This window comes from Athene cunicularia, assembly GCF_003259725.1.
Source record: "Athene cunicularia isolate RWA chromosome Z unlocalized genomic scaffold, athCun1 chrZ_part3, whole genome shotgun sequence".
NCBI lineage: Eukaryota > Metazoa > Chordata > Aves > Strigiformes > Strigidae > Athene > Athene cunicularia.
Genome location: NW_020799144.1, coordinates 12,801,149 through 12,818,011, shown reverse-complemented (window position 1 = coordinate 12,818,011; position 16,863 = coordinate 12,801,149). Strand labels below are relative to the sequence as shown.

General features: G+C 35.3%; 1 protein-coding gene across 2 annotated transcripts in view; it reads right to left on the bottom strand.

The window, feature by feature from the left end:
* RASA1 (RAS p21 protein activator 1) overlaps positions 1 to 16,863 on the bottom strand; it is a 63,564-nt gene that overhangs the window by 14,683 nt on the left and 32,018 nt on the right. For both annotated transcript variants that reach the window (XM_026866626.1, XM_026866627.1), the window contains exons 11-20: positions 15,456 to 15,612; positions 13,493 to 13,580; positions 11,043 to 11,120; positions 9,652 to 9,809; positions 9,287 to 9,363; positions 4,249 to 4,421; positions 3,852 to 4,011; positions 3,533 to 3,675; positions 2,699 to 2,814; positions 1,432 to 1,518 (exon numbers count right to left, since the gene is read on the bottom strand). In XM_026866626.1, coding sequence (XP_026722427.1) covers positions 1,432 to 1,518; positions 2,699 to 2,814; positions 3,533 to 3,675; positions 3,852 to 4,011; positions 4,249 to 4,421; positions 9,287 to 9,363; positions 9,652 to 9,809; positions 11,043 to 11,120; positions 13,493 to 13,580; positions 15,456 to 15,612 — 1,237 coding nt within the window. The remainder of the gene's footprint in view (positions 1 to 1,431; positions 1,519 to 2,698; positions 2,815 to 3,532; positions 3,676 to 3,851; positions 4,012 to 4,248; positions 4,422 to 9,286; positions 9,364 to 9,651; positions 9,810 to 11,042; positions 11,121 to 13,492; positions 13,581 to 15,455; positions 15,613 to 16,863) is intronic.

Sequence of the window (16,863 nt, the reverse complement as noted above, 5' to 3'; positions counted from 1 at the left end):
CCATCCACCTGCCTCTGAATATTTAATCCCTCTTGGGTCAAAAATAGTGCAATAAAGTTAATCATCATCACTCAAGGGTCTGAAACTGTACTCTACAGAGAAATCACTAGAGTTCCCTTGTGAAGACCAACACCACAAGGGAACATCCAGGAGAGACCTCTAGAAAACCCGGAATGCGAGCTGTGTCCACTAAGGAAAACCAACTGGATCTCTCTGTAGCTGGGTGGGAACAAAGTGGTACTTGCTGCTGAGCTCTACAGCCTTCCAGTAGGTTAGCCCCTCAAAGTAAGAGAAACCTCCATTTGAAGACAACACCCCTGCATGGTACCTGGGATGACATAAGGCTTCTTGGTGTCAAAACGATAAATGCAAGCCAAAGACAAATCCTCTGAAAGACTCCCTCCATGAAAGATTAATCACACAAAACACACACCCGACACCACAAAAAAGGGAAGATGTGGCTCTGATACCATTAAAACCTCCAGTAGTGTTTATAAATTCAGTGTGAAAAGGACACCTTTGTCAAAATTTTTTGTTTGATCTGTGCTGGCAACAGGCAGCGTTAGAGGAAAAACTTGTGTATTACATTGGTTTATGAATGTACACTGGAGTTTTTGTAGCTGGTGCTAGTTCAGAGGTATTCAGTTGAGTAACCTGCAACATTTCTGAAGGAGTTCTGGAATGTTTGAACACAATTGGGCTGGAGCAAACAAATGAAACTAAACTGGGACAGCATGGAATTACGGGTTTCTGGAAACCCAACAGAGAGTGTTGGTTCAGAGCGATGAAAACCAACAGCCCAAAACCAGCAACTGTGAGCCTTCTCTGATGCAGAAAAACTATATATCCCAACACAGACAGTACCCTGGAGAAATCTAACAACTGTCCAATTGTCTTTATGAGAAGGTATTAAACTCCTTACAGTGCTGGGTCTGCATTTTAAAGGGCATGAATCTTAAACCGTGTAAGATTTCTCCAGCAATTAACAGACACTATATAAGAGTCCCTGGGTAAGGCACAGTCTTCCCAGATGACATATGACAGGAACATGATCTTCAGAGCTCATTGCTCTCTACAGGTATCACAAAGGTTAACTATTGCTTTGACAGTAGTTTTTCTTTCCCAGCATGAAAAAGAAAATTGCTGTTTTAGATGACTTTGTAAAACTTGACAAAACACAAGTAAATTTGAAGTCAAAACTATTAAGTGAAGCTATACAGACCTCTATACTACACCATCTTATTCTGGCAAGGCTCTAAGAACATGACTAAGAATCTAGTAAACTCATAATCCTTAATTGGGATATCATGCCTCAGCATTGTAAATATCTTAAATACTGCTATAACCTACGGAAGAAACATAAGCACATGAGGTGTGTCTTCAACAAGACTTGAAAAGATTATTTTCAGAATGAAGTGACAAGTAACTTACCTAACAACTCTTGTTCTCATGGTGGTATTAGCTGGCCACTTGTTTTGAACAGACTTTTGTAGGCACCCATAAATATACCTCAGTGTCCTGCAGAAACAATAGCTAATCATTCATTCCATTAAACACAGAATCAAAAAAGCTGGTCAGAAGGGATCTAGACCAAACTCCTACTTGATGCAGAAATACTATCAATTCTATGTTTATAATTTACACATAACCTTTAAATTAACTAAGAATTAATTTATAAGATAATAAATTTATAAAAGTCAATTTATAAATTTATATTAAAAAGTAAATTTATAAATGGCAAGCAAAAACCCTCATTAATACTCAATTCTATATGCAATTTTGTGACTATTAATGATGTGCACTAAATGACTGTTACTTAAGTAGTATTTCCTAAAACACAATTTTGATTTTTCTGTTCTTAACTAAACAACTATTTCCATAAATGAGGGTTAGGTGTTTAAAAGTTAAGCAACCACAGCAATAGTCCTCTCCCATAAAAAATGGGAAATTATGGTGTACTTCAGAAAATGTTGAGAGCTGCATCATATACTTAAAAGGAGTGCAACTTTTAATGCTAAGGTTGCCAACACTTAACACAAAAGAAACAATTCTGTGCTACTCTTATCTCAAAATTGAGGACTTTGCATACTCTAAAAGTTAATGACAGTGAAAGAAAACTGATAGTACTGTCTACTTTTTATTTCATGGTTCAAATCTGAACTAGGAAAACAAATTATTTTAACAATTAAAAAAAAATTTAAAAAATAACCTCTGCATTTCCCTAACAGATAGAAGCAACCATAGCACAGTATCATTCTACTGCTACCTGACTGTATTTTTAATATGCTGTTAATAACTCCACGTCTTTCTCAGAAGGAGGAGGACTGGAAAGAATTTGTAATCAACTTAAATACATGTAATTATCTGCTAATTACTACTGTCTTCTACCTTTTTGTGGAAGTATGAGATTGATTATTTTTATTATTCTTCTCTCCCTGACCTCTTGGACCTAGTAGCTTCTCCTTCAAAGAAAAGCACATGTGCTAGCCAGAGACTTTTCCAAAAAGTACTATTAATTATTAAAAGTGTTATTTTTTTCCCCATCTGTATTCTTCTGTGTCCATACAGCAACCCTAAAGACATTAGTCTTATGAGAGATTAGCAAACAAACCAATAATAACCTCATTTTGAGGTGCAATATAATTCACACAAATAGGAATTTTGAAATACAGATCTGAACAGAAATGTGCAAACTTACGGAGGCAGTATTTCTGCAGCCATGAATATTTTCTCCACCAGTTCTGAAAGTATACTGAGTAGATGTGCCAGATTAGTGTTTACATCTTCATTTTTTTCTAACTTTGAGGGATTTAACTAAAACAAAAAAAGAAAAAGATTGTGTTTCTTCTTCTAACTAGAACTACATATATAGTTTCATAACATTCCACACTGAAGAACACTTCAAAGTAAATTAAATATTCTGCTGCTTGTAAGTTTCTTACAGAATTTCCAAGTCTGTTTCAACGGCTAGTCAGGAAATGTGAAGAAGCAATGGTTTTAAGTTCCAATACACTAGGCTTTTAATTCACCACTATCTATCTGCACAACCTTTTTGTCTCTCTCAATTCAAATTTCTGAGGATTCCCATCCTTTCCACAATCAAGGTAAAGTGAAACACAGAAGTTAGGAGGGTAATTTTAAACACAGTTTCAGGATCAATAACATCACAAAGTTTTGAATTAAAACTCAAGTCCAGACATTGACTTCTATGATATCATGAATTTACTAGAAGTTACTTAGGTCATGACAGTCAGTGACTGCTACGTAACAGCTTACAATTGCTAAAAAATAAATAGATCATTTAAACAAATTTTAATAAAAAATCTTTAAAAGTTCTACTATGTATATTGTTCAAAGCCAAAATAAAAATCTCTTAACAAATTCAGTTCTTGTATTTCTCATGTAAAAAATTTTAGTTGCAAGAGATTAATAAATGTCTCTGAAGCTAATAACAAAAATCATAAACGTAACAACCAGTAGATAGTTGTGCCAACAGACCAAAAATGTTTAAAAACAAAGTTCAAGGTATCACCTCACAGGACTGCTTGCTCTCCATTATCTTCAATATAGAGTCTTTCAGTGCATGGTGAACAAAACTTGTTGCTGTGGCTTTCATATATTGCTCCATCAGTGTACTTGCTAAAGTGGTGGCACGAAACAAGGTAGTAGCTTCATCTGAAAAAAAAGCAACACGAAAAGCTGAGACAACAAAAAGCAGGGGAAAAGTGTGCTGTGTAAACACTTTGATATATGTTGTAACTAAAGGGGAAGGAAAAAAACGAATATGACAAAGCCCTTCCCTCCCCACCCACCCAGAGTTCCAGTAAACTTTAGCGTAGTTTAGTCAGTACCTTCCATGCTTATCTCCCTGTCATTTAGTGTTCGTAACAACAAGGACTCAAGCTTTTCATGAAGAAAAATCTTCAGTAAAATGCCAGCCAACAGCGTTCTATCCTGTCCACAGACGTGTGACAAGGCATAGACTACATGAAGTTCTTTCTGGAGTATAAGCTGAAAGAAAAACAGAATTTTAAAATATTCAGAAGCTTCTCATAACATATAACAGCTTTGGAAAAACTGCTGTCATACATCCGTACTGATGTATATATAGATCTCACTATAAATATTATTTAACATTATTAAATTTAACGTTATTAAATATGTCCAGCACTGTTACCGAGATCTCAAACCACAAAAGAAAAAACGAGTTTTGACAGACAAGCCAAGGGAAGTTTAACAACTTCATACCTCTTTAAACTCATTGTACTCCTCTTCTGGCATGATCTTCTCCATAGAGTATCGTGCTCGAACACGCAAAGATCCTGGCTCAATACCCTTTAATGGTACATTGGAGCTGAGCTGAAACCACTCATCTGTTGCATGTCCTTTCTGTAATCGGCTTAATTGGCAACGCATAAACACTTAAGGAAAAAAAGCATTGTTCAAGTAAGTTATCTCCATCAAAACAGTGCTACTATTGAATAAAAACCCAGTTTAGTTTCAGCACATCATCTTGTTTCAGCAAAAGAGCACTAATAAGAATAATCAAGATTTTTGCTATCAATGTATTTACCATCTTCAATGGTTTAAGACCCGTGTGAACTGAAGAAGAAATTTGAAACATTCTGTAAAGAATGCATACATATACATTCAAAACCAGTATATGGATATTGATAGTTTTCTTCATAACACCCAAGTAGCGAATAAAAAAATGCTACACCTTAAGTCCAGTCAGAAACTAAAAACAGATGTTCAGAATTGACTGTCAGCTTTCCGCCCTTGGGTGGATACCACCACGACCAGGTGTGCTCCCTGACCACTTTGTTACTTCTTACTATTTATTACTACAGTTACTTTTTACTATTTATTATTATTATTAGGTATACAAAAGCTATGGCTTTTCCAAACACTGGCATATCTATTTCTTTTATACTAACTCCCAGGTTAAGGCTGTAACAGTTTATGCAAATCGCATATAAAAGTATTCCCAGGCAACTTGCTGCCTAGATAATGACGAAAGTCAACTCAAGAATGGCCAAATTGTTAATTCACTTTTCAGTGATGCTGGTACCTTGAAACTGCCAAGCAATGACCTGGACTGCCCCTCAAGTCTGGCCCTGCAACTGTCTAGCAAGCTGCAGCAGCAAGAGCACAGGCCCATCTGGAGCAGGCACAGGCACTTCCGAACAGAATTATTTCACACAGAAAGAGTCCAGGCGCTTCCAGAAGCAACAACGTGCCTGTGAAGCGCCCACCATGCTTCAAGATGGGTCCACAGTTCAAGTTTCACGTTGAGCCTGTCAGATCTTTCAAGCAAACATCCTCTCTTTCCATGCCTCTCCATGAGATCTGTTTTTAGGTTCCTCACGTGAAAAAAAAAAAACAAAACACAAAAAACCCAAAACCCAACAAGCCAAAAACAACAAACCCAGGAGCTTTGTTGTTTTTGTGTTTTGGTTTGTTGTTTTTTTTTTTTTTTCCCACATTTCTGCAAAGCTCATATTCCACACTGCCTTGGAGAAATTGTCAACAGTTCCAGTAGACCTCCCATTGCCCCTGTGTTGCAATACATAGCAGGATATTATCTGATACTGCAACAGAAAAACATCACATTTACAATGCTCACTTCAGGACATTTCTGTTGCCTAGTTCCAATTTTCTGAAGTTGATAAAATGACAAAAGTGAATGCTTTCAAATCAGTCAAGTAGTGTGAAAAACAATCCATCACCACCTGCTACTTATCACCAGCATGGATGGGACTATGTCTTTAGACCAGATAATCAATTGACTCTCCTAGAATATTTCTCCCCAGCATCAAAGCTCCTGTACCCACAACTAAACAATGTGTTTTTCTTCATATTTTGCTTGCATGTGTAAAGCACCTATATCTCAGCGAGATGAAGGTGAATGAAATACAGGATCTAGAATAAACTCATGATTTAATTTTGCCCTGTGGTTATAGTAGCACTTCATAGCTATTATATACTATAATCTTGCTTTGATTAAAAAAAAAAAAATGTCAGAAGAGAAATACCTGTACAAGGACTGCAGAGCTGTTGCTACCATTATTTATATTCAATAACTTTAAAAGAACAAGACTTTTTCCCATTTAGCAACTTACACTGAATAGGCTACCTTCAGTAAGAAACCACTATTAGTTGAAAAATTCAGGGTAATTACACTTCCCAATCTAGCACATTTTAAACCAGAAACAAATATACAGAGAACGATCAAAGCAAACAACAGTTGATCTCTCTCCAAACACAGGTAAGAATTCTCTCAACAATGATCTTGATTCAAAAATAATCACAATATTTTACAAGATGAACACTAGTACAAAAAAAAGGATTAAGATTGAGGTTTCTTAACTAATGAAACCTTGGGCATAATATTTAGTATCAAGATTGTATTTTGATTGTCAGTAACTATAACTTCGAAATTAAAGTGAGAAGTGGCTCAAACTTAGGTTTGTTTCAGTCATCACACTGGAAACGAACCCGTGTTTACTATGAAGCCTTTGTCTAACTCTGCCAGAACAAAATCCCTCAAAAATTTTGAATTACCGATTCATTAAAGCCATTTGAAATCTTGACAAAGAGGAAACTGCTCAATACATGGACATACTAAATCCTGCCTTTCGCAGCCACAAGTCGCCGTCATGTTATCAAAGCTCATCCTCCTATGGTCTCAGCTATCAGTTTCAAAAAAAAAAAAGCTTTGGCACTACTGCAAACAATAACTGTGCCTGAAAGACAGTGGCTCATACTCTATGGACGTGCCTGCATGAGGTGACCACCTCCATTATAAAAATGTTTCTTTTTCAGCAAGAACTAATTGAAATCAACCAACTATTATGGTGCAAAACCAAACCAGAACTTCTACTCCAGTTCAACACTGAGAGGTACTACCTTGAGATATTTACAAATCTAACTGTCTAATCACACCTGAGCATCCCAGCTTGCAGTAGAAGCAGTTGAAGTCTACTAATACATTCTAGGGCTCTATTTTTTCCAAGCCCTATCATATTTATTTCAATAAATCCTCATTCAGTTTACAGTTGGAGGAACAAAGAAAAATTTAAATAGAATTGATACTAAACTGTTCAGTGTAATTTCTGACTATTTGTATTTGAAATACTTTTTAAGAAAAAAAATACTGAAATAATGATGGAATACTCATAATAGGCAAACTTTAGGCAAAGACTTGAAAACTCAGGAAATATTTTAAAATACTGAAAAAATAGCTGGTATCATCATTGGTATTTAACACTGGTATCATTTTGGTATTTAACTCCTGTGTGTTATGATGAAAGATATAAAGCAGTGAGACCATTAACAGTTTGGGCCTTAAATCTACATTAGATGGTGGGAAAAGCAAGCAGAAAAGCTGGCTCAATTAACTGTGAAGTTGAATAGTATACCACCTTCACATGACTCCTGCTTCACGGTAGTTCACATTTAACAGCTGTGGCTGAAAAAAGGATCATTCAGGAAAGGAACCAATTCTCTTGCTTTTGAAGAGTTCAACGCAGGACATAGATATGTTAGATAAGGTCTGTTTTAGCTCATGTTTTCCTCCTGCACTTTACATACTTAATAGGGCTGGGGATGTAAGCAGAAATATATGTTCTTTCAAGCTGACTTAGTTTAATCCTTACCCCAGAATGAAAGGGCTGTTGGGTTATGCTGCAAGAATGTATCTAACTGTAATTAAGAAACTCAGCCAATCCTGCTCCGGACCTAGATGAAGAAACCTTCTACCACCTCCCATCAGGTGGATGCATCCAAAGCCAACACAACCTCCTTAACCTGGACAGAGAGGAGGAAACTACAAAAACAGTTTTAAAGAAGTTACACCAAAGTATCCCATTCAAAAATTTTCTCTGTAGATTCTTTTACTAATCAGAACTCCCACATACATAAATAATCAGTTTTCCAGCTCAAATGAATAAAGGAACACTGCAAGAACATGGTCACAATGGCAATTACAGCTGTTTTGTCCGTCAGAGGGAATGTACCTTTTTTCCTCCTATATTACTATGCAGAAAGTTTTATAGGCAAAAGAAGGAGAAAGAGGTTTGAAATTGAAGTAGGTTTAAAATAATTCAAAATGAGTAGTAATTCTACTTTGGTCAAGGTTTCTCCACAAATCTCAAAAAAAAAAAAAAGATTATCAAGACATTAGCACTGAGGCATATACAACAAGCTGGAAACAGAATATAGGCAAACTGAAAATAACTGCAATGGACAGGCTTTGGAACAGACAGCTCTGAACACAATGGAAAAGAAATCTTGGAAAAGAAATAAATCTTGGAAAAAATTTAAAGGGGGCAGGGAGAGCATCCTGCCTTGCAGGCAGCAAAAAGCAGGCGGGGGGCTGAAGCTGTTCCAGAACAAGTATGGTGGGAAACAAGATAACTTCAGTAATGGGGGGAAAAAAAAAAAACCTAACACACACTGTGTGGGAAGAGAACTAAAAAAAAAAATTAAAAAATTTCTTTTTTTTTCTATTTAAAAGCTCAGAAGCCATGTTCTTCAAACCTTTTTTCTAGAAAGCTAACAGATCTTACCAGCCTGCTATTTGATGGAACACAAAGAAAACCACAGCTGAAGAAGCAGCTGTCTGGGTAAAACCAGGAAAATAATTTATTGGAAACTGCTGTAAAAGGCAGAAGAAAACATGGATCCTTTCCCGTTCAAAGTCATACTTTGGATACAAAGGTAACTTCAGGTTTAAGCCCAAGAGTGGTACAAGAAAAGTAGACAGATGAGGTTAAAATGGAAAGAAAACAAAACAAATTTTGTTCAAAGACTGGTAAGAATTTTTTTTTTTTTTTTAAAATGAAAGTACTACACCTTTCCTTTCTCTTTCTCAAGGGAAGCAACAAAAAACGTGAAAAGGAATTCCATGCAATCAGTCTTAAAACTCCAAGGAACTTGGCATTTTATGGAGCAGACTAATACTGACAACTTCTCTTTCCTCTTGCTTTTTGGTAAGCAGTCACTGCATAACACAATGGGTGTGCTAGAGCAGATCTAGGAAAGCCATCAGATACACAGGACTGGATTACTGTGCATTTTATTACTAAATAAAAATGCAGGTTCTCATTGTAAAAACATTCATGGAAAGCCAGTACCAGGATATCCGAAACATACACACACAGCAATATGGTGAGCATAAAAATACACTTATTTCTCTTGTGACAAAGTTTGGCAAGAGTAATGAAAACCACACAAAGTAATCATTGCTGCAATATATATGCATCTTTTACAGAAAAATACTTACATATATCTGGATCTTTACTTTTCTTTGTTTTGTTACTAAGACTTATCTCAAATCTATTAATATCAGATGAAAGATCACTAGGAGAAAAGACAGAAAGCCTCAATTAATACTATACTTGGCTGACATTTAAGCTTATTCTAAACTCATTTCAATCCTGAGTTCTCATTATCAGCCAAAGACACTTCTATTAACAACGACACGTAGATGCTTCTGCCCATGCAGAATTTGGCTGAAAGGTTCCTGCCACATAAACATACATACAGTATTTTTAGAAAGCATACGCAGAACAGTACACAGTGTTAAGAATCTTAAATGCAATGCAACTTATGAGTGAAATTCAGTAATTCAAGAAGATTAAGACTTACTCAAAGACAAACTCTTCTGACCACACAGGGTTCTGCCCTTCCCTGATGTGTGTTTTTGCTACCTGGACACTGTTCAGGTAGATGTTACAATAAGGATTAGTAAAATGCTTTACTGGTAGCGTATGAGCTTCTTCTACATGCAAAATAAGACTGCTGACCTAAAAAGAATAAATACACAAAATTTACTTTTCATTGCTAAAAGAGAAATACAAAGTACATGAATGAATTATTTTATCCTCTGTGCGGAGCCTTAATGTTAATATGAATACTGAATACAAACTAAAATTTTCTCATAAGAAGAGCACGGAACAACATTTTAAGAGGCACAAGTAGTAAGAGTAACTCAATTATTGAAAATTAATCTCCAGCCCATGTTTTTAAGACATATTGTTTTCTTCTTTTAAAATTACCTTTGAGGCATTAGGATGTGCAAATACAAACTTTTCTATGCACAGAAAAAGTTTTACTGAAATTGAAGACTAGCACCTTGAGTAAGAGCCATGGACAATTCCAAACAAAATGGCTTATCTGGTGCTTTCCTAACAGATTCCATGCAATTCCCTTGTGCAACATATTACATTCTATTCCTTTATGTAGATGAGAATTTTCTTCGCTTTTTGAAGAATTATTTCAGATTTTCAGTCTTTTTGATTTGTTTTTGCAGCTTGAAGCCCCCAATTTCACCTGCCACTTCATATGTGAATTCACCTAATTTAGTTTACTTATTCAGAAGTATCCAAACATGTTTAATGTTAACTACAGAACAGCTGTGTGTCCTGAAAAACACCCTATTTTATTCCCTTCTCGACTGTCTGCTAGAACAACTGCATTCAAAGTTTCTAACATTCAAAAATATCAGGGATTCTCCAAGCATTAGAAACTTATCCATTTATGACTATCTATCCTCTATCTCTGAGGAAATTCTGGCAAACACAGCACTTTCAAGAGGCCAAGAGATATTGCCACAAACATGGTTCAGCATGCATTTGTTAGTGAAAATGAATAATATTAAATGCATATTTTGTTCACATGTCACGTAAGTCTGTCAAATTTTTAAAGTTTCCTGTATGTGGTAAATTTTAAAAGTTGAGATGATATAAATGCTGACTTCTTTACACTTTTACTCAAATGTAGGCAAAAAATAATACCTAGCAAAGCACATGCAGATTGCCTAAAGCCATTTTGCTTTTAATGTATGGAGACATTACTAACAAAGTATAAGTCATTCTGGCTGCTTTCACAAGTACTGTGTAACTCCAAAAAAGAAGGTAAGGATATGCATGATTTACTGCCATTGAAAGGAAAATTCTGAGATTTATCAGTATCATTTTGCAATGAAAAAACAAAACATTCCTTCACATGCACCACCAACCCCATAATATCAGCTTCACCTGACGTAGACGTTTATTTGATGTTCCGGGACTGGTTTTTCTTAAACTGCAAAACATCTGCAGAGCTTTCATCCAGTCCTAAGAGAGAAGGATGCAGAATAGTGTAATAAAACAGACAGACAGAGCTCCCTGCAGTGGAACAGGCATATCTAAAAAGAGTATCTGAAGTTATCCCTTTAGTTAGGCAAAAAAGTTTTCTGTAATTCCAAAGTATGCAAGTTTGAGTATTAAAACAAAATTCTTATCTTTACTGAGCAAAATCTAATAAAGAATTTGTAAATCTGAACAATTTTCTTTTAGAAACACCAAGCATTACTAATGAATATATGGTGTGAACTTTACCAATTTTCCAGTCTAGTAATACTATATGAAATTACAAATAGTATATAAGATGAAGGAAAACTTGTTTGCTCCTGAGAAAATTACAGTTAACAAGCCAAACTCTCCTGATTTTTCTTTCCAGTACTTCTGTATGCAGCTGTAATATTGTGTACAATTCAAACAAAAACAGGAAAACACAGAGCATATACACATCATTCCCCAATTTGTCTGCTCACAAACGCATACAGGAGAGTGGATGGGTGGATTCCTTTTTGATCAAGGAAATAAATAGGTAGTCTAACACTAAACTGACTGTAGAACCTTTGTCTGTTTTTCTTTTTTTTTTTAAACAAATAAGCTAAGAGGCACTGCCAACTTGCCAGACCACCTCTGAAAAAGTCACTGCAGCATGAGAAAGTTGCTAACAGAGGAGCTTTGCAAGGGGCCTTTGGAAGGTGAAAGATGTCTTATAACTTCATTCCCAACCACTGAGTTTTGTATAGATCTTGCAAAGCACAAAAATTAGGTTTTGACCAACAGCCTTAAGTCGGTATCTCAAAGATCCACAATTGAAAAATGTCACAAAAATCTCTTAATACAAATGAGTATGCCTCTATACTCTCTCATAGCAGGAAAACCTTTCCCCTTAAATGCTGCAGCTCACAGTAGTAAGAATGAACAATGTGCCACAGGAAGCACAGTGACACTAGTACATAAGGCTACATTTTTCATTTGCTTTTGTTTTGTACAAACCATATATTCCATAGGATGGCACTGCTTTGATATTTATTTATCACATTATAAGACAGCCCTAATATACAAATAAAGCTACTCTGCTATGAAATGCTACAGAGTAAGAAAGCTGAACTTTCTCAAAAGAGAAATATCTATAAACTTTACAGGGCCAAAGCCATATTTAAAAAAAAAAAAAAAAGCCCAACTCAATTCTGTATAAGTGCAGTGAACAGCCTGTTAAGCAGATCAAAACAAAAAGCAGATTATACCAAATGTTCAGGGAACAAGACAGGATATTCTGTCTTCTACACATTATTAATTCTTTTAATTTCTAGAACACAAAAGACATTGCAGATGTGACAAAAATGAATGTACAGAGTAATGAATGTGGAAATCAATGTATATATTCTGAATTAGTATACAGCACGCTGCTTCTCAAAGACAGTGCATTAGGAGTTGTGTGACAAATGCACTACATTATTCTTATGTCATCTCAGCAACTTTAACAAATTAGTATTAACACGAAAATCTGTGCTTTCCTTTATATACAGCAAAAGAAGAATACTAGATTTATACAGCCTTTGTGCTCGGGTGAATAGCAGTCTATTACAAGTGCTGTAAACAGCTTTAATTCCATTTAAATAAAATCAAATACAAATCTTAACTTCTGATGTAACACAGATTTCAGAGCTGTAAACTTAATAAATAAGGACACTGCCTTCTCTTAGATATGTTCTCCTGATGGTGAGTGAATTTCAGAAAATTTGGCTCCTATCCTACAATTCTTAATCAGCAAACATAACCACTAGAGAGCTAGTAACTAAAGGACACCCACTAAAACCAGAAAACCTTACTTTTTGTACAAGATCGGGGCCCAAGACTATGAACTACCACCAATTTACGGACAGGACAAGTAACTGCAAATGGCAGCTGTTCAATGCACTTTGGTCACTGGGCACACACACAAACATTAGCATTTTAGTTCATATCAGGAATATGCCTTTGAAGGAAAACTCTCACCATGTTCTGTTTTATGACATGAAAAGTCCTAGACAGTAAACTGTTCTTCTGAATTGAACTATGTAAAAAAAAAAAAAAAGCTCTACAAGAACATACAATGGAAAATAATGGAAGTTTAGACTATGGGACCCAACTGGAACTTCTCCAAAAAAGTAAACCCCTCAAGTGCAGTTAATGTAGATGCTGGATGCTCAGCACCAACCATTCCCCTTTCAGATCTGCCACTACTCCATTATAACACCTGCTAATATTGACACAGCCTCTAACTATTTGCTATACACTTGCCTCCTGTTTCAAAAGAGCAGTATTGTTAAACACCACAGGACAAAAAAAATATTATTTCTTAAATTGTATTTACGAACAAAAGTTCTCACCTGTGCTTGTTCTGGAGTTTCGCCTGCAAAGTAAAAGATGTAATGCTCTTCACTAAAGTGCTGAACTACTATCTGAAAACAGTTTGGCCTTAAAAATAAACAAAACAAAAAATGTAAGTTTTATTAATCTTTGTACTATTAACGGACACCTTTGCTTGTTGATTTGTGTCAAAACAAAGTTTACACTGAACTAATACATTTCTGCTGTTTGTCTGTGAGAAGCATTGAACACTGAACACTGCATCAATTTTGTCTACACATCGTATCATCACACACGGAAAGAGGAAGAACTCCAGCTGGAGAATTTCTTAGGTACTTCAAAACTGCATTTTGTATTGAAGGTATTATGTCATTTTAATAAAACCACACTTTAGCACAGCTAGCTTGTTTCTGAATATTGAGAAACTTTTAGAATGGTCTGTGCTGAATAGGCATATATGCTGACTTAAGGCAAAAAAAGCCATCTGATAATGGAAAAGACTTGTCAACGAGGACTATTCCTAAAGACTTTAAAGGCAGCAGAGGTTCAGCATTAGTTCCTAATCAATTAACAATACATTAAGCATTTGTTTTCTTATGAGTTCAGGAAAACAATATGAACACAAGGAATCCCCCACTGCTCTTGCGACCAATATAATACATATTGTATCACATGTTAATCAGTGAATGTACATGACAAACCTCTACAACCTTAAATGCAATTATAGTGTCTTTGACATTTTGTGTACCTCCATTCATTTGTCAAAAAGTCAAAGATACTTTGTTTTGCCAAATTACAAGCTATTTAAAGTGCACACTTTATTCATGACCTTCCACACTGTGCTCAAAGAAATGTTAACTCTCCCAAAATGTTTACAATATACACCAAAGCTTCCTGCATAATTGCCAACTTACACAAGGAACATGTCAATAATTTTTTTATTACTGTTCTAGTACTCCTTATCTACATTTATGCCCGTCAACCCAATTAGTCTAATGGATTTTTTCAAATAAACCCCCTAACAGATCAAACAAAAGCACCAGTCCTTGCAGCTTAAGAAATGCCACTAATTTTAAGCATTTGAAGTTTTTTCACAACCCCCCCCCAGAAATTGTCTATATATCAGCTTTTACTAAATATTAAGATCCATGGAATAAACAGAAGTTCTATCTAACACTTGTAGTATTAAGTGTATTTATTTCTTCCCTATGACATAATACAGGACTGTGGAGGGGGGGGGGGCGGTTGTAACTATAAATGAAAAAGTATGTAAACTCTTTCTTGTTAATTACTAACGATACTCAAAAGACTTGATTCCAGCTTCTTTGCTAATAATCACATCCCTTGCAGTTGGCATATTTTGAATATCAAAACATTACAGTAAATAAAATTTGATGCAAAACCTGAGTATAGTAATTATGAAAAAACAATTTCTAAAGATGTTCACTTATATGAATCAGTTTACTACTAAGTTGGTCTGATCTAACAAAACCACTTGTTCTTCAACAGATAAGCACTTACTGACTGTCTATAAGTTAGCTTTCAAATACCTATCCAAAAAATGTAGATCTTCTGGAATTGACTTAATTCTTTATTTTGTCAATTTTTGGTTCAAAAGTATTAAAACACTTGGTTCATAATTTCTAGTGTCTGTAAAATGAAATGTAGAACATTAATACACTCAATATTCAAGAACGACAATGCAAAAAAGCTCAAATCATCACAATGCAACTTCAGTACTAAATCCTGAAATTTCTAACGAAATTCTTAGTGTACAGCTAGCAATAGAGTTGGCATGGCTCAACAAGTTACTACTCACCAATTACACCTGTCTGCATGTGCCCTTGCAATCCACACCAATAACACAAGCCAGGGCTACTTGTTCACTAGCCCCTGTGAACACATTGCCCATGTCTTGCACATGCCTCAAATCAGCAGCCAACTCTCCTGCTGCACATACGAGAATTAAAAGCGGTGTCCTACCTGCCAAACAAACTGTCATGTACTCCGTAGACGGAACACACACTAAGGTCTATGAGTCCTTTGGGTTTTGTGGCTCTTTTTTCACTTTCAAAATAAATAAGCTGGGCATCATTTCCCTCTAATATAAAGTACAAGTTTTTCCATCTTTTTCCTTTACCTGTAGAAGAGTCAACCAAAAAGTTACGATACTTTTAAAATAAAATGTAAATTCTGTAAATGAAAAACACAAAAGAGGGCAGTAAAGTTTTTGTCAAATTGCAAACAGAAGAACGATGTACAGGCAATCACACCTACATTATTCTATCAGTATACGTAATTTTATGCAATATTTGGCTAAAACTAGACCCTCTTCAGAGATGCAGGCAGAGATGCAAAAATTCTCTTCAACATTTTAACTAATTTCAACAAGATTAGGCAAGTGCATATGAGCTGTCTGGACAATGAGTTCCTGTTATTGTTAAGACTGTATCTACACAGTTTGCAAATAATGATGCTGTGGATCACATTTGTTACAATTAAGAAATAGACTCTTGACATGAGAAAATTACTCTTAAACTGACCGATGTTTAACAGATTACATTAACAGTATCTTAAAATAGTATGGCTGAATAACAGAAATGGGAATACCTTATATGCAAACTTAGAACCACGCCCCAAACACAACCATATCTAAGGATTTGGCTAGTTCCACTTGTTTCAGAGAACACATTCTCTGAACTACAATAGATTGGGAACTTTCTGCAACTAATTAATGCATAAATCACAGTACCACTTAGAAAACGGTTTCAGCCTTAATTTTTTACTTTGATCATCATAAATCCACAATGGGCCTCAACAAATGAGTAACAGCACTGTTTTGAAAAGACAAATCTGACATCCACTTACGACACTCTGTCTCCTAGAGGGAAGAGTGATTTCATTGAATTTGTTCCATATGCAGCTGTGTGCATCTCTACACCTAATTCAGTACTCCAGCTGGCACATTTAAATTATCTCATTACATCTTTTAGCTAAAGGTTTTAAATTAATTCTTGATTCCTCATTCGATGACATCCCTCTACATGTTCTCTCAGAAAAAACAGCCTTCTCAATAAAAGAAATGCTTTCCTTGTTTTGTTTTGAGGGTCTACAGTTTGGGTGGTTTACTTTTTTTAAATCTCTCATATTTGGCTACATGTAAAATCATACCTTCTTTCTCACTTTTGGTCGCTATCCAGATTATTATCTGTAATTTATCCCTCAAGTTCTGGTCTTCATCATTTGCAGAAATTGTCTTATTGATTATTACATATTATTGATATTTTATATTATTGATGTTATTATATTAATATTATATATTATTGACAAGTTTTTCTGCTTCAGCTAATGGTTTTTTTTTAAAAAAAAAAAACAGAAATACAACACTTGG